This window comes from Neltuma alba, unplaced genomic scaffold (genome assembly GCF_004799145.2).
Source record: "Neltuma alba isolate B1F8T4 unplaced genomic scaffold, ASM479914v2 tig00007811_pilon, whole genome shotgun sequence".
In the NCBI taxonomy this organism is placed as follows: Eukaryota; Viridiplantae; Streptophyta; class Magnoliopsida; order Fabales; family Fabaceae; genus Neltuma; species Neltuma alba.
The window spans coordinates 3,872-22,673 of NW_021634870.1; the positions used below are offsets into that span (position 1 = coordinate 3,872).

The window sequence follows — 18,802 nt, forward strand, 5'->3', positions numbered from 1 at the left end:
TATTTATGTAATTATCATTTAAACTTATGTCCTTTTTAGTAATTTCTACATATCAAAAAGCACTTCTGACAATAATTATCCAAACACTCTCACTTTATCAAAATACTTTTCCAGAAAATCTATTCTTTCAAAATTTATTCTCTCCAGAATCTATTCTCCAGAAGCTATTCTGCAAACCATGGTTTTGTCTCATCCAAACACCCCGTAATTTTGTAAGTTAAAAAACGTAAAAACAACAAATTCATTAAGTAAACTAGTAAATTCAACCAGTTTACAAAAACAACAAGTAACATAATTTTATAAGCTGAAAATATAAAATATTAAACTCAAAAGTTAACTCACGAATTTGATAACAATGGATAATTCTTAGTTCTTACATCACCTCGGACACTATTTCAGAGGGATAAGGATATCACCATCAGATCAAAACATAAGCCCCTGAAGTTCAGTGTCGATGACACCTTACCCATAGATGCTAAATCGATAACATGTTCTGCAACAAAACGAGGAGCGAAAATACTGCGCCAGAATATTACAGTCACTAAATTGACCAAGCGACCCAGATCTCCCCAAAACACGTAACCCAGCATCTCCAACCCACCAGGCACATACAAGTAGAACTCTTGCCTACGGTTGTCAAAGCCTCAGATCTCCCCAGATAAATCTGCTTATCACTGCTGCAAGACCCGACAATAGGTTCATTTGGATGAAATACACACTCATTAACAGATCCAGTATGGCCAGGAAGCTTGTACAAGATGCGTCGTGTAGTGGTATCCCATATGTAGACCATTCGATCTGAGCTACCAGCTGTGACCTTGCTTCCATCGGGTGACCAGCTGCATTTCAACAAGTTCTTTTCAAAGTTGTGTTGGTGCCCTTCAATACCTTCACGCAGCGATTTTGAGGGGCATAAGGGCGCATATCCCATATGCAAAGCTTGCAATCCATGCCATTCGTAAGAAGATAGGAACCATCAGGACTCAATTGCATGCCAGTTATCATATCTTGATGACCCTGAAGTGTCATTACTACCTCACCTTTACGCAAATCCCAAACTTTGACATCATTATCAATACCACCGGTGAATACCTTATCTGATGCATCGGAGAAACTGACAGCTGTAATTTGGTATTTATCTGGAAATGTCTGGATGGAACCCCTTTGCCGCATATCCCACAGCTTAGCAGTCCCATCATCAGAACCACTGACAACAAGAGGCGGCCCCCTCCGAGAAGGGCAACATGAATTCACGTATGACAGATGTTCAGCCATCTTTTTTTATTTGTTTTCCTGTTTCCACATCCCATGCCCTCAGAGTTTTGTCAGGGCTGGCTGACACTATCTGAGTCCCATCTGTAGTCCAATGAAGATCTAGAACAGCGTTTTTGTGACCTTTTAATACGATGAAGTTTTTGCAATCCCCATGTACATTCCAGAGGAAAATTTCTCTGTCATGAGATCCAGATGCAATCACTGTTCCTGCTGAGTTGAACTTCATGGTGTATATAGCACTGTGATGACCTGTCAGCAACATGATTGGTGAGTCCAAACTTGATGTCCGCATCTTTCCATTTGGCCCAGGGGCTTGTGGAGCCCTATATGGGACAGTAGACCACTCCATTGGCCTTGAACCAACAGGTAACAATGCATTTTCACCTTCAGCTGGAACAACTTGCATGCTGTCCTTTCGTTAGAATTGAAGATAACTAGCCACTAATTGTATAAGCTCCGGTTGTTAAATGCTGAAAATAAAAATCAAAATAATCAGCAATATATTAAAATATCAAAAATAGGGGAGCCACATCGTTAATAAACAATAAACAGTGGAGCTCATCTCGTGCTATCACTGCTATGTGCGAATGCACAGAACACATGCTGGTTAAAAAATATTTTTTTCATTAAATAGTACTAACACCAAAACAATAAGGCTACAATGTCATCCTTGGACAATTGATTTAATTCTTCAGGCCTTCAATTTCCAATGTCATCATTGTTCTTGTTCTTGTTCTTGTTCTTCTTGTTTGTCAATAAGGAAGTGGTTTTATCGAAGAGAAAAGATAAGATATTACCCAACCAGAAATAAAACCTTGAATCAATAGAAAACGTAAAAGCATTGCAAAACTAATAAGTTTAGGATTTTTAAAAAAAAGAAATTCCAGCACTTGATAAAGAAGCCAAAAAATAATTATCTACCCAGGATGGTGAAAGAAACTTCTGACTATAGACTCTAAAATTCTATTCTACTAATAGAAACCACAAACTTGGGAAAAAAAAATGCATAGTACTAAAGGACTTTATGCTTCTTATTGTTCCCAAAGCCCTTGAACTTAATAGACAAGCAATGCTGCAGATCAGCTGAACAACATCTTTGCATATCAGATGCAAATACAAACCAGAGGATCCCATAAAATGCAAATTGCAAGGTTTTCTTCTCCAACATTTGGAAAGAATTAGGTGAAACAACTCTAAAGTATTAAGAGACACCCAATTATCACCAGAAAGGTCGTTCTAAGGTACTGCATTTGATAGAAAAATGATAACTTCTTTAAAAGCCTTCCTCACCCAAATCCCCTCGTAAAGAGACGAAAACAAACTTAAAAAGTCGATTAACAGCTTGTGAACCAAACAGGAATCTCACATATCAGACAAAGGTCATGCCTGCAAAGGATCATTTCTTGCAGAAAGAAACACCGAGAACAGGATCACAGAATGATGTATAACGTCAGAATGATAGAATATGTAGGGAAGCAGCCATGTCCTAATAAATGAACAGTTGACAGAAAACTGCGCTAAACAAATCAAAATAAAAGTAACATAGAAAAAGAAACAACTAATATAAAGAGCAGGAAGATCTGAAGCCTCTTTAGGTTTTCATTTCAAGCATGCTCAATCTTAGAAGTAACTCGTGAAAGAGCAGGAAGGTGTCATCTCTATCACAAATAGGAAACACGTTACAAGCCCAGCTAATGAACAGCATACATAAAATCAACATCAAGCAAGGCACTTAAAAAAAATAAAATATTGAGGGACTAGTTCAAGATTCAAGGGTCAAATCATATACTTTATCTGTCGTCAAATTAGTCATGATTAAATTAATATAATTTACATATTTCAAAATATTATATTAAAAATGATAAAAATAGTCGTCCATAATCATAAAAATAACAATTAAATCCCAATAAAGGGAAAAAATAACCATCTAGAACAAAGCAATATTCATACATAATTATAAAGCAAAGCTACACAACATTCATCCAAAAACGTGTGTGTGCGCGTGCGCGTGCGTGCGTGTGTGTGAACATTCATCCACCACAAAACATGCAATCACAAAAATAATTCAGAGAAACACATTTTCAGCAGCAATTACAACAGCAAATAATTGATAGAGCATTCAATCAGCATGCCACTTAACAACAACAATTAAAAAACTTTACAGATCAGTGGGAAATAATTCATAGCACCAAATAAGATATTCAGCCATCAAAGGATCCCGCAAAATATGCCAATACAGTATCTGGCAATCGAAGAACAAAATACAAGATATGCTAATACACTAGTCGGCCATCAAAGACTCGTACAGTAGCAGAGCTCACAAGCACAATCAGTAGCGTCTTCCATATCTTCCATGTACACGAAATTACATCTTTTCACATAATCAAAGCTGGGCGTACATAATTCGGCCATCTTCATTCTATATTAGTTCTTCCTGTTCGAGCAGAGTTATGTTATATTCTTCTATATTAGTTGTTCGTTCTCTATATTTCGCACAAGACTTCACTCGAAGGGAAAGAAATGCCAAAGATATATACACTAGCGATTACCTGCTTCTTTTTCGCAGAGTAGTACGAAGGTAGAAGGGTATACGCACACCGGCAAAAGAGAAAAAAAGGAGATGCCAAAGCCACCGATAACGACGAAACAGAAAGGAGGCCGGAGACGGCAACGATGGAACCTCGAGTTGAATGAAATATCGGGGGAGCTAGGGATTGTGAAATTTCTGGAGTGCGACTGCAAGGAAACCTGGCAGTACCGCCGCATGGGTTAACGAAATGAAAATGGGTAATGAATTTTTTTTTTTTACTCCGTTGTGGATATTTAAGTTTATATAAAATTTTAGTTTATTTAAAAAAATATCTTTTCAGTCCATTAATCTTAATATTCTTTACCCAAAATTTTGTAAAACATATTGCTATTTAGAAAAAAAATCAAATTTTAGACATTTAAAAGTATTTTGTTAGGAGAGTTTCCCTAAAAAATATTTTATTAATATTTAAAATTTCAATGTCAAAATTTTTATACACGATGTCGAAGTTGGAAATTTTAAAGACACTATAAAATTAAAAAATTTAAATAAAATCTTATGTAAAATTTTAAAAAAAATTCAATATGCACTTCTGCTTTAATATTTTTATTCGATTTTATTGAAGTAATAATTTTCTTACCATTCATGAAAATATTATCATTCTTAAGTTAATGGTTAGCTTATGTGTGTTTAGAAATATGTTTCTTCAAAATTATAAATACTCCTCCGGTCCTTATTATAAGACCCCATTTGACTTTTTATTTGGTCCTAATTATAAGACCCCAATCCATTTTGTCTCTTATATTTATATATTTTTTTCCAAGATAATCCTTCTAATAATAATAGTTTTAGCCAATATACTTAATTAGCAAGGATATTTTAGGAATGACAACACTTATTATTATAAATAACCAACTTAACTTACTTCCTTAATCTCCTCAAATAAGTCAATTGGGTCTTATAATTAGGACCGGAGGAGTACTATTTATGTATAATTATGAAACTTCATAGCCATTGGTTTGTAGAATTAGTAGAAATATAATAAAGTGTAATGGGTGAGAATACAATGTTATGTAACTAAACGAGTTTGTTTGGCATTAAAAACTTAAGTTGAAATGTTAAATTCATTTTTTAACAAAAGGTAAACAGTACAATTACCTCCTTCTATTTAACTTTTAAATAGATAAACCTCTTGGGAAAAAAAAATAGAAAAAGTGATTTTGGTAAGCTAAATGTGAAACAGCCATTTTATTTAGGAAGATTTTTCTAAAAGATAAAAAGTAATCTCTTTATATTACCCAAACCCAACTAAATATCTAAATAATTTTTTATATCAAGATTACATGTAATTTTCTTTTCATGCAATCGGCTATTAAAATGTCACTGATAAAAATTAAATTCTAGGAATTGAACGGATGGTTGAAGCAAATTTAAGGGTGGAAATTTTCGTTATTCCAAATCAAAATAACAAATTGAATTGAAATTGTTAAAAACTTAAGTTGAAATGTTAAATTCATTTTTTTAAAAATGGTAAAAGAGTACAATTACCTCCTTCTATTTAACTTTTAAAAAAAAGAGAAAAAGTGACTTTGGAGGTCCTACTTTCCCTTCCAAATGTCTGGAAGTCTTATTATTCTAGATTATAAGTTTGGATTGATAGAAGCGGATCATATTCTTGCTCAGTCCTCCTATCCCTTGTTTTTCACTTGACAGGAAATATTAGCGTTGTTTTATGGCTTTTTTTTTTTTCAGTGGCGTCAAGACAATTTCTTTATCTTATTTTCTTAAGTTTTTCGGTTTTCATAATAGTATTCTAACAATATTTAATTTGTAAAGTTTTTTTTGCTCAATGTCATCTTGTCTCGAATAAAAAATAACAATCATTATTTACATATTTATAAGAAATGACTATTTTTAGGGGAAGAAAACTACTTCGAGTTACTGTTGGCTTATGATTAATGTATCAAAATCACTTTTTTTCCTGAGCCACCGACTCATAGGCAGTGGCTTGGTTAAGGGAACCCACCGGAGCCGTAGCGAAAGCATGTCTTCATAGGGCAATTATTACTGCTTATGGACCCGAACCTGGGTGATCTATCCATGACCAGTAATAAACACTTCATTTTTGTTTGTTTTTGCAGTTTTTGTTCTGGTTTGTTTTCCTGTTTTGATTGTTTTGTTTGTTTCTTTTATTTGTGTTTTATAAAAATTTACCCTTAACTTTAGCGTTTCCCACAGGAAAAAGGAGACAAAGACATCAGCGCATGACATGAAAAAAAATGTTTTCTGGTGTACATATGAAAAAACTATTTGTTTGACACTGGTGAATGGAATTTTTTTTTACCATCGAAATTTATTGTTTTGGCCCAAAAAATTAACCATTTTTTTAATCAAACAATGCGAGTAAAACTTGAAAACTAAAATCTAATCAACATCAAACTAGCAACTCAAAAGAGAATATCAATAACGTAAGCGGTGCTCTAACAAGATTTTCAAGTAAAAAAATCAAACTTATAAACACGATTGTGATCCAAGCCTGCCCGAGTCAATTAAAACTCAGTTGACGGATATTTAACTACTGGGTTTATATTAAGGTTGTATATTTAAGACCAAATTGAAAATCAAACTAAGTACTACTACTCCTCCGGTCCTAATTATAAGACCCAATTGACTTATTTGAAAAAATTAAGGAAGTAAGTTAAGTTGGTTATTTATAATAAATAAGTGTTGTCATTCATAAAATATCCTTGTTAATTAAGTATATTGGCTAAAACTATTATTATTAGAAGGATTATCTTGGAAAAAAATACATAAATATAAGAGACAAAATGGATTGGGGTCTTATAATTAGGACCAAATAAAAAGTCAAATGGGGTCTTATACTCCTCCGGTCCTTATTATAAGACCCCATTTGACTTTTTATTTGGTCCTAATTATAAGACCCCAATCCATTTTGTCTCTTATATTTATGTATTTTTTTCCAAGATAATCCTTCTAATAATAATAGTTTTAGCCAATATACTTAATTAGCAAGGATATTTTAGGAATGACAACACTTATTTATTATAAATAACCAACTTAACTTACTTCCTTAATCTCCTCAAATAAGTCAATTGGGTCTTATAATTAGGACCGGAGGAGTATTAAAGATTGGAAGTGGTATAATGACAATAATTGGGTATGTGGACGTAGCTATAAACACCAGGCTGTCCCTCTTACCATTGTTCAGATTCTCGGGACCTCAATGATCTAAACTTGTGTTGGACAAGAAATTTTTGAAAAATTGTCGTTTATTATGATTGTATTGAAGCCATCAATTTAATTTTGGAAGGTTGTAATGGTAATTACTCCTTAGAAAATACTCCTCCGGTCCTTATTATAAGACCCAATTTGACTTTTTATTTGGTCCTAATTATAAGACCCAATCTATTTTGTCTCTTATATTTATGCATTTTTTTCCAAGATAATCCTTCTAATAATGATAGTTTTAGCTAATATACTAATTAGCAAGGATATTTTAGGAATGACAACACTTATTTATTATAAATAACCAACTTAACTTACTTCCTTAATCTCCTCAAATAAGTCAATTGGGTCTTATAATTAGGACCGGAGGAGTATTATCGATAACATTAAATTAGTTATGCATAGAGATTGGTAGGTGATAGAGGATAAGAACTTGGCCAACCATTTATTAAAGTTATTGTACATGGAAAACAGTGTTTTCATCCTTAGCATCCACCATCTTCCAAGCAAAAGGCGGAACTTGATGACTAGAGCTAGGTGTACTCTGCTGTTGTTTGTGCCCTTGAGTATTAACAGTAAGTAGAGACCTCGTGGGCGTTATGTTTTCACACTCGCACAAAATCGGTGAAAGAGCATTGTTTGACTTGCGAATACAACGAATGGTGATATGAGTATGACGGCGATCCAGCTAGGCTGCTCCAAAACCATGAGAATGGCATGCAATGTTTGAATCACTTCTCTGCAAACTCAAGTTTGCGCCCTTCAAACTGATGTTTGCAGAATCTAAAAGTTGAGCTCGCAAACTCCAGCTTGGGACGTTTCTTGGGTTTCTCAACAGGGCACCTAACATGTCAAAACTACTGTTTTAAAAGCCGGATCGAAGATTGAACCGGAAAAATCAGCGGGTCACGGTTTTTACGATTCAACCGATCGAACCGTCAGTCGAACCGTTAATATAATAATTAAATTAAAAAATAATATTATATACATATATGATAATATATGAATAAGGAATATAATATTAAATTCTAAATAGCACAACAAATATGTCAAATTATGAGCACAATAAGCAATAAATTAATATCTAAAAAAATTTTATAAACAAAAGAATAAAATTAGATGCATAAAAATTTAATTTATACTATATAAAATTTAATTATAAATTATTCTGTAAGCTTTATTAAGAAAAAAATTATAAAACATTTAATATATATTTCTTAATTTGTTTAGAAAATAGCGTAGACTTAATTATTAGGAGGCAGAAAATAATTTATTTAATAATATTAAATTATTTTTACAGCTCCTAATGCTTTGAGGCTTTGAGCCTTTCACCGAAGTTTTATTTTTGCTCCGTTTTGGTTTTTAAAATCAAATCAAAGGCACCCACGTGGTGAGAGAAGAAGTTCACTCTTGTAAGTTGTAACCTTATCTTTGTGATTGAAGTCGTGGCCATTCAACTTTCTGTGTTTCTGTCTGTCGCCACTGGTGTTTATGCAGGTTTTTCATTTTGTGATTATCATATCGTTCCAAAGATAGATTTCAGTTTGTGATTGAAATACATCTGAGTTAGTTATTTGCTCAAATTTGACCTCTATTTTCTCTGTTATTTTTTTTTGGATTTTTTCTTTCTTCTTCTACCCCGCTTTCTTCGTCATCTTCTTCAACTTTTTTTATTGTTCAGACCGTCCGGTTTTGCTATCCCTGCCCCGGTTTCCGACTCAAATACCGGTTCTGAACGGTTGAAAATGGTCTAACTATATAAACAGTCTAATCATGTGAACCAAACCGTTGAACACACTGGTTGGCAGCCAGAACGGTCCGACCGTCCTGTCCGATCCGATTTTCTCATCACTGGTCAAACAGTGGAGACGCCTCCCAATTCCCAAAGAAAAATAATTCATTGCCAGGCAATTTCAAATGATTATTGTCCAACTCAAGATGTCCCCCGTCGCTCGGATAAACCCAGACAATGATCCTTCTAAAACATAAATACGCCATACAAAATTAAATTCCTGTAAAGAACGTACACATAGACTATACGAAACTAACGCTGATCAGAATTCACATTCTAACACAAACAAAAAAATGAAAGTAAAATTAGATCTTCGGTACACAGCCAGGTATATGATATCACTATATTAGCTCTTGATGTTTCCAAAGAATCTTGAAAGGGGAACTGGACCATCTGCGTCTTCATTTTCATCATCCGCAACCTTGCTTCTTGACTTGTGCTTCTTCTCCTTCTTTGACCTCTTAGAAGTGGACTTAGATCTTCTCGATGCTCTCTCATCATCACTACTAGAAGAATATGAAGATGATCCAGAAGAACTAGATTCAGAAGACCTTCTCGAATGCTGTAACAGTAGCAGGGGAAATGAGCATGCATCCAACAGAATATGAACAACACAAATTACTGCCCAACATCGTTTGGATCATTCGAACAAGTATTCATTAAGCGATTCATCAAAAAGGCAACGAAATTGGATTTGATTATTGATCAATTAAAACCGAAAAAACAAAAAAAAGCAATATAAGCTGAATACATTTGCCGCCAAACTTTGACCGCCAATTATTTTGCAAAGTTCTCAACAACTTGCTATGAAGTGACAATAACATTTAAAATCCAGTTTGAATTTTCCCAACAGGGCTACCTGAAGAAACGTAATGCAATAACTAGCACGCCTATTGGCAACAGAACGAGTGTCAGTGAGGAAGTACAAGGTTTGGTAGAAAGCCAACTAGCACTCCCACCCCAGTCAGAGGAAAAAATAGAGAAGACATTTTAAAGGAAAAGAGACAAAGCATCAGATACAATTTTATTTTATTTTTTAGTCTTTTCTTAGATCTAAACAACAAAATAATCAGAACCTCCAAAGCAGACCTAAATGACACGAGATGTATGACAAATTCAAATCAATTCACAAGCAAGCCTTAAAAAAATATAACATTTGCAGGCCTTAACTTTCACTCTAAATGCCTCAGAGCATCTTTATTCTGGATTCATCAATCTGCTCTGGTAAATTCTGGGACCAACTCTGCACTGGGCATTCACTGTTTTGGAAAACGGTTCACACAAATTTCTTCTAACTCTGAGAAGCCCCTCGCTATCAATTGGTAGGAAATTCTCATACTTATTCACGATTTCTCTTCCGTTAGTGTTAATGTTATTTCTAAAGATGATTTTTGAATTTTAGTTCCTTTTCTGTTGGTTGGCTTACGATATGTAATCTTTAAACTTATTTCATTTAATATATTTCATTTTGTCGAAAATAAAAAAATTACACCTACACCATAATTAATCCAATATGCATCATGGTAATGAGAAACTACGAGGAAATATGGTCAGTAGTTACGGTCTTCAAAACACAAACGAAAAAGGCAACAAGTCATATGATAAAATGAAGTGTCAGATTAGAACAGGACTTCCCAGTTCTTATGTGAACAAGTTAAATTTAAATTGATGGCATCTTTAGGAGTCAAAGTACCTTTCTCTTTTTGCTGCTGTGCTTCTTTGGAAATTTGTACCTTTTATCTGCAAAGTACATAACATGTAATCATCGCCATTAAAAGCTGAAGATAGAGCAGAGCATCAGTAAAACACACCAAATGTCTGCACGTTAAACCTCCATACCTTTTCCATGTTTAGATTTGCTAGCAGAGTGATTTCTTCCTTGGGCAAGCTTGCGTGCCCTTTCAGCATCTAGTTGAGCTCTGTACTCTCTCATCATCCTATCCGCATCTGCTTCCAACTCCCCTTTTCTCATTTCTTCTTCCTAATGAACCAAATTTGTACCAATTGAGTATGTAATTTATATTGAAGAAGCACAAGGAATTAACAGCAAGGTTGCCCTACAAAATTGATGCAGAAAACATGCCTCAGGTTTTGGAAAATAATTAGTGGCTAGAAATAAAGCAATCCACGTTATACATGTCACACCACCAAGATGATTTGAATAACCAGAAATGAGAAGTCTTCAGCAAAGACGCCCTACAGATTTACACAAGCCAAGCTTTTTACTAAAATGAGGAATCAATCGTTCATACAAGAGACAAAAGCGTGGACAAATATAGAAGCATGGGGACATGCCACAATAGAATCCAAATACGCTATGAGAATAAATGCACTTTGATCACATCTAAAACAAAATAAGTGACATTTAGGTAACCACAAAAAAAAAAAAAGGAATCTCTTTCTTTGAAAAAAAAAAAGAAATTAGGGAAAGAGAGAGACTAAAGTCCAGACACAAATAAGGCCTGATATGAATAAGAGGGCACATGTTTAATGAGAGAGTGAGCACCCATCCCCTAAATTTACAGTAAGAAGCAAGATGATGGTATACGTAGCAGATGATAAACAAAGAGATGGTAATGACTAGATATGAAAAATGAAATGTAGAACATATCAAAGAAGGCAAAGATCAAAACCATGAACGAGGGGGGATTGAAATAATGAAAAAAAATCACCAAGACAAAATAATAATAACGGTTTGAGGAATGCAGCTCATATAAGGTTACCTAACATCTACTATCATCATTTTCCTTCTTTTTTTTTCCAGGTAAATGAGAATCAATCGGCACAAGTAATGTACGCAAAATTGGAATGCTTTTCTTTAATCTTTTTTTTTTTGGGGGGGGGGGGGGTTGAATCAGGTTATTTATGATGGTAAAAGAGGTACCTTCTTTTTCCTTTTAAACTCCTCCCAGGTAATTGTGTGGGAGGTATTAAGGCTAGCCAAACGAGCAGCATGCCACTCTGGTGAATGAAAAGAACCATCCACCTGCGACAGTCCTCATCAATAAAGGTCCGGGAAAAGAAGAAACACGCTAGTATAAAGCATATCATGTTAATCCATCAATGCACTGGAAAAATAAACTAACAAAGCAGAAAGAAGAAGGGTGAAGCATTGCCTTCAATAAAATTTACCATCATAAAGCTCTCCATTTCCACTAATACATTTAAAAATTATAAAAACAAATAAGAAGGAGGAGGAGAAAAAGAAGAAAGATTAGTTCTGTCAGATTTCCTAACAAACAGGCACCAAAAACTTCAATTTGATTATGAAAAGGTGTGCGTAAATTGTCAATCCAAGAAAAATTGCTCATTTCTTGGCTGTGCAATGCAATCAAAATATTCGAGTGATAACAAGTAAATCCTATTTCTGACGCTAGGTAGCTTCTTCTTTCCGTTCTTTCTAATCCAAATTTTCCGCCAAACAGTCACCTAAAGTTTCAATTTCATTATGAAAGTGTGTTTACAATGCCAGGCCAAGTTAAATTGCTCATTTCCTGGCTGAGCAATGCAATCACAACTTTCAGGCGATGACAAATAAATCCTACTTCTGAGACCAGGTTATTGCTTTCCCGTCTTTCTAAAACAATTTTTCAATTTTCTCCTTTATTTCAGAGTTAGCATAGGTGCAACTTGAAACATGATATTAGCTCATTTGAAATGTATAAGTTTGCAATAAATTTGACACAGTACTAATCCAAATTCCAAAATCCAATGCATTTACAGGCTTTTCCTTGTGATCTTTCTTTACCAGAACAACCCCAGGGTACTGCATTACAAGTCAAAACAAACATTTATAATTTACAACCCACACATCTTAGCAGCTTCTCAAACGGCAAAAAAAAAAAAAAATTGCATCTTTTGAACCACACAATACCAGTTAATTACATATTTTTACTTCCAATGTTAGTCTGATCCTGTTCCCCAATAAATATTTTGCAGTAAGCTAATGATACAATCAAATGTCATTCCTCTAACAGGGCAATTCTAGCTATGCTGATACTTTTGATAACCGTATTCATTCAATTCATATCAACATTAGCATTTCGAAGCAAGCTTACATTAAATAGTGATACTTGTAGCTAATGTTAATCGTAAAGGCTCAGAATTAGACATCTATGAATCTAACATCTAAGATCATCATAATAACTCCAAGAAGATTCTGTATGCTAGTGCTATTGGAACAGCTTTATACATAAGCTTGAACCCCATGCAAACTAATAACGCTTGTTTTATGGTCTGAATATGACGCCAATTTTCAAAATTGAACAGTTCTTTCCTTGATGAAGCATTTGGCCCTCCTTTATTAAAGTTATTCTCCTTGCTCTCAGATGCCAAACGCTTCTAATATATAACTAAAGTTTTCTGATGATATTGAGTCAATTCTTGATAATTATGTGATTCCTGTTCTACCTCTCGTCATTACTATCATACAAAGTGGGGAAAATGTCCTAATACATAAGTCAAAGGAGTTAATGGTTAATGACAACAACTACCAGTCTCACCATCTTAACATTCTCTTCTAAAGACCATCAGCATTCTAACTCTCACAAGGAGAATTATTTGACCAGAAAAAATGGTGTAGGATGAAGATGCATATTGATTAAAACTTCAATTTGGGAATTAGGACATTGTTAAATAATTAAATGTTAAGTTTCGTCTAGATCTAAATTTTTAAAGTTGTCAAGTAAAGATTCTAAATATTGATTTGTGCATGTTTATAACAATTTAATTTAATTATTATATCATTTGTAGCATTATAAATAGGTGCCTGTAGGTATTGTTTTGGGCAGCTCAGAACTTGATTTGTTTCATGGAACTGAAGGAAATTCTCCTTGACTATTAGCACTAGAGAAAAAGATTTTTGCTTCTATACAGCTAGCAGTTAGCTATTTCAGTAAAAATGCTCATTTTTATCCAAAGCTTTAACAATTTGGTACAAAATCCTCTAATTCAATATGGTTTCATTGCTGCTACAGACCCCATTACACAGCAACTAGCCTCTAGAGCCTTGTGTTCAGAAGCCTTAGATGTTCTTGCAGCAAACATGACTACTTTGACGGTCACTTCACAAGACCTACAAGGAGACTTTCTGCACTTTACAGAGGCAAAGTTGCTGAACCTAGCCATGTTGCACAAACTCATGCTTCGCATGATCAGGGTGATGATCCAAGTGATAATTATGATAATGCGCAGTGCAGTTGGGATCATTATTGGCTTACTCACACCATAATGGATTTTCCAAATTTTGAAAGAGGAGATCTGAGAGACTGGATCCTTAAAGCCAAAATGAATTTTTCAACATATTCAAACACCAAAGAAATAAAAAGTAGATGTGGCACCAATGTATTTGGAAGGTGATGCTTTGGATTCATGTGCATGGCTGATCAATAAACACGCCATTTTATATAGGATTAATGTGGGGAATGACATTAAGACAAATAAAGTTTTGAAAGGGAATTTGATGTGGAAGACTCTTGACGTGAACCAGGTGGAAATTAATGTGAATGGGGCCTTCCATGATGAAAAATCATATGGGTGGCATTGGAGTACTTAATGGTTTTGACGATCCTGTGAATGTTGATTTAACTTTAATAATGGAGTCTCTTGCGTTGAAAGAAGCTTGTGGCATGCTTCTTTTTTTTTTTTTTTTTTTTTAAACCCCTAGAAGAAATTATGGTTTTGAAAATGATTGTACTCTTCTTTCTTTTTTTTTCCTTTTTTGTTTCCTGGGGTCCTCCTGGAAGTATTCTACACGTTGGAGTCCTAACCAGAGTATTTTATATTTGGCAGCTTATCAAGAAATGAAGTATTTGGTTGGGTAGCATCAACAGCCGCAAAACGAATGCACCCTGAAAGGGAGACTTCTCAACTCTCATCCCTCTAGCTAAGATCTTGGTTGTGGACTCTAAGCAAATTTATAAGTATGTGAAGGAAAGGGATAGTATAGGCTGAGATTAACTGGTTCCCAGTAGCTAACCTAGTTTTGTTTGTTTTTGTAGTTTTTGTTCTGCTATAGGCAGCACTTCTAAGTTTGTATTGCTGCTTGTCTGCTTTGTTAGATATTGGTGAGTGTAATCTTTTTTTTGGGTAATTTCAATCATTTAAATTTACTGTTTTGCCCTAGAAAATCCATCTTATAATGAAGATCCTAAGTATTTATACCTGGCACCTCCTATATGCATATATACATACATCTTTTCACTTTTCTAAAACTCAATTGCAAACATTCAATGCCGTTGAAGATTGATAAAAAACTAGAGACTCCGAACTATTTAGTAGATATGTCTGCACAAGATATGAACAAAAGATGGCACAAAATCGGTGAAAGGAGATGGTTTGTCTCATCAAAAAAAGAATTGCAAGACTTTGTGAGCGTTTGAATCTCCTTTCTGCAAACTCAGGCTTGCATACTTTAAATTGATGTTTGCAGAATCAAGAAGCAACTACTTGTTGCTTCTGCATTTGAGCTTGTAAACTGCAGTTTATGGTGTTTCATGGGTCTCTCAACAGGGACCCAAACATCTCAAAAACAATGGATCAACAGACCAATTGAGGAATTTACTTGAAACTCAATTTCCTATCTTCAACTTGGGGACAAGTCATCTCAGTGTAATATAAGAAGTCCTCATAGACATATAGTAAGTTCAAAATATGAAGATCGGAGAAAGTGGTCCAGGACCAGAGTAATGGGATAGGTAACATAGTGGGGAGAATGGTTAAATGGCATGCGGCAGTGGAGGGGGAATACACTTAACAACCACTAATAAGCACTAACACTTACTATGATTTCACCCTTCCCTTCATTCACGAATGCTTCATGATACTACGATTTCACTCTTCCCTTGATTCATGAATGCTCCATGATAATTAATAACTATTTCCTTTGTAGTATTTTAAGTGCCCACAGGTGTTGATAGGGTCAATTCAGAATGTCCGTTTCGTTGTACTGAAGGAAATTCTCCTTGGCTGCTAGTCCCTCCATTTCAGAATACATCTTGTTGGAGGAATTTATTTGTTACATTTCACTACCTCCTGTCCTTAATCCTTAATATAAGAGCTAGTTTGACTTTTAATTTGGTCCTAGATATAAGAGTCCAATCCACTTTGTTTCTCATATTTATCATTCTTTCTATAGTAGTCCTTATAATAGTTGCACATATTAAATGCATCATCAAATAGTAGTTCTAGCTGATACAAATGATTAGCAAGGGTATTTTTAGGAAGACAATACATATTTATTACAAACAACTAATTTAACTAATTTTCTTAATCTGCTTAAATAGTATATGTCTTTTTTCAAAGTTTAAAGCAGCATTTATCAAAATTTTCACTATTATACCTCTATTTACTCCAACAACTTCAAAGCAGCATTTATTAAGCTCTAGGGGCAAATTTGCCAATGTAGTCAATATTCTTATGTATTAATTGTATTTCTTACCTGAGTGCAGATACCTTTAAAGACCTATATTTTGAAACTGAGGGAATAGTATTTAAGAGAGTGAGAGTATTGCTTCTCTAATGCTAATAGATTGCTATGTAAATATATATATATATATATATATATATTTTTTTCACCTTAGCCTTTATCAGGTTTAATCATACTGGCTTGGTTATTTCTTGGAGATTACTTATTTAAAGGGTTATAAATAGTCTTCTCAAAGACTTGTGCCTTCATTAGAACAATTACAATTATAACTACAATTTCTTTCTTGAATGTTTTGGCTTTCTGGTTATAAATAAATTCTGTTAGTCTCACCCGGCGTTTTACAAGGGCAATACTCATACAAAGTTGTTTACTTCAACAAGATAGCATATATGCGGTAGAAGCATCCATAAAAAAGCCGAATAATTGGTTGTTTGTTCAGTTCCAACAAATCAATACTTTGACAACGGTTGCTGCAGACTGCAGTTTAGTCTATTGAAAAAAAAAAAAAAAAATTATGAATGGATGGTCAGCTAGAATGAACTGATATCACCAAATGTGTCAGAAGAATCAATAGGTCCACAACACTATGGATACGAGAATGACCGATGTAATCCAGCAAAGCATCACAGCAGTCATCTATCGTCCAAAAGTTTTGACCTTATTGGACGAAAGAAGCGACAAGACACGGGATTCTTTTTTTCCAGCTTACAATAAGCACACTACACCCTTGAAAATGGCAGCCACGAATGTAATAAACTCATCAGTAGTCGCAATCGAATCCATAAAAATGATGGAGCGAGGTGAACAGCAAGGGAATCATTCAAGCACATTCCATTACTAATTAGAACAGACAATTCGGAAAAGGGTAGAGCGCCACAAAATTAAATAAAAAGCAAATGATAAATAGGAGATGAGTAATCCAGATTAAATTATGAAGAGTAAATAATGCCCGTAAAATTCAGATGGAAGAAATGTAACAATTTTACAAGTAGTATGAAAGGGTGCAGACCATGCCGTCTTCAACCTCCTCGGGCCCGGCAGAGCCGGCGCCCAGCCTGGCTCTCTGCATAGCTTTATAGGCTTGATTTTTGCCCATTAGGTTAGAACAGATAAGAACTGAGAAAGAAGGAATTGGAGAATAATATAGACCGCTATGATTCAATTATCAAGGGTAGATGCAGAACTAGAAGCCCCATGCCATGTGCATGGAGATTGCAGACGAGGAAGAGAGGAAAGTCATGGATTTTTGGCGTCGGGTATTGGCTCACCCCAATCGGTGAGAGTCGGATGAGGAGACGGGAGAGTTACCCAGGGTCAAACGAATCCAATGGATTCCAGACCCCATGCAGTTGGATTTATATGGAGATCATTTTTTGGCCGGTTGGTGATTCTAAGTTTCAAACGAATCAGGAAGGGACACAGTCCCGGGACCTGAGGCATGAAATCTTAGGAGCCGATTTGTGATTCAAGATGGGTCCAATAAAGTTTGCTCAATTTATTAAAACCCAAGAAAGTAACGAGCGGTGTGATTCAATTAAAAGGCCCACCATTTCCGGCCATTTTACCCAGACTACCTAAAAGAACGTTTCTGCTTTTGTTCTGCAGCCCAGGCCTGGCCCTTGCTGGGCACAGGGCTAGTGAAAATAATTAATAATTGCCCATGTGACAAATACTCCATATCCTTTTTTCTGTTCTGTCCAGTGACAAGTGCTACTTGTCCATGGGCTACATTTCTTACGCAACGTCCGTAATTAATTTGTTGTATAACAATATGTAACTGCTTGAAATATGTTATGGCAAGAGTTATTGCTCATAATAAAATTGTATTTCATTGTCTCATCAATAACAAAGCAATTAAATGGGTTTGTGTTCAGGCGGATAATGATTTCATTTTGCATGATGAATAACTAAACAATTTATTGCCACTCTTACCACTTTATTTGCTAGAGAGAGAAATATCGTTATCAATGTCAAGGCACTTAAATGCATTTACTCGGATTGATGGTTAATATGATTGTACTGTTACTTATGATTATAAGATGGGAAAATCCCAAAAAAGGACCTTAGAATATAGGAAATCTCAGATTGGGTCCTTAAATTTCGAAAATGACAGAATGGGTCATTGACCCAATCTGTCATTTGTGAAATTAAGGCGAATTGACAATTTTGCCCTCATTTGCATTCATTCACTGCAATGATTTAAGGAATCACTATAAGGGTTTAGGTGTTATCTAAATTCGTGTAGCGAATAACTACTCACTTTTTCATAGTCAAGTGTCTTGCTATTAACTACAACTAATGTTGTAATCACTAGAACAATGTAAGCATTACCTAGATTTGTGTAGAGAATAACTATTCATTTTGCATAGTCAGGTATCTTATTATTGTCAGGTACCTTATTATTAACTATAACTAATCTTGTAATAACTAGAACAGTGTAAGCGTTAACTAGATTTGTTTAGAGAATAACTACTCACTTTGTTTAGCCAGGGGCAAAATTGTCAATTCGCCTTAATTTCACAAATGACAGATT

At 34.6% G+C, this 18,802-nt stretch overlaps 1 protein-coding gene and 1 pseudogene across 1 annotated transcript; both read right to left on the minus strand.

Moving 5' to 3' along the window:
- Positions 1-463: 463 nt before the first annotated feature.
- LOC114753241 (U5 small nuclear ribonucleoprotein 40 kDa protein pseudogene) lies at positions 464-4,036 on the minus strand (annotated as a pseudogene).
- Positions 4,037-8,930: 4,894 nt separating this feature from the next.
- Positions 8,931-17,525, minus strand: LOC114753246 (pre-mRNA-processing factor 40 homolog A-like). Its single transcript, XM_028941915.1, has 5 exons — positions 17,279-17,525; positions 11,728-11,829; positions 10,683-10,824; positions 10,537-10,583; positions 8,931-9,405 (listed from the first exon to the last, which is right to left on the minus strand). Exons 1-5 carry the CDS (start codon positions 17,363-17,365, stop codon positions 9,190-9,192), a joined length of 594 nt encoding a protein of 197 aa, XP_028797748.1. The 5' UTR covers positions 17,366-17,525; the 3' UTR covers positions 8,931-9,189.
- Between the last annotated feature and the right edge of the window lie 1,277 nt (positions 17,526-18,802).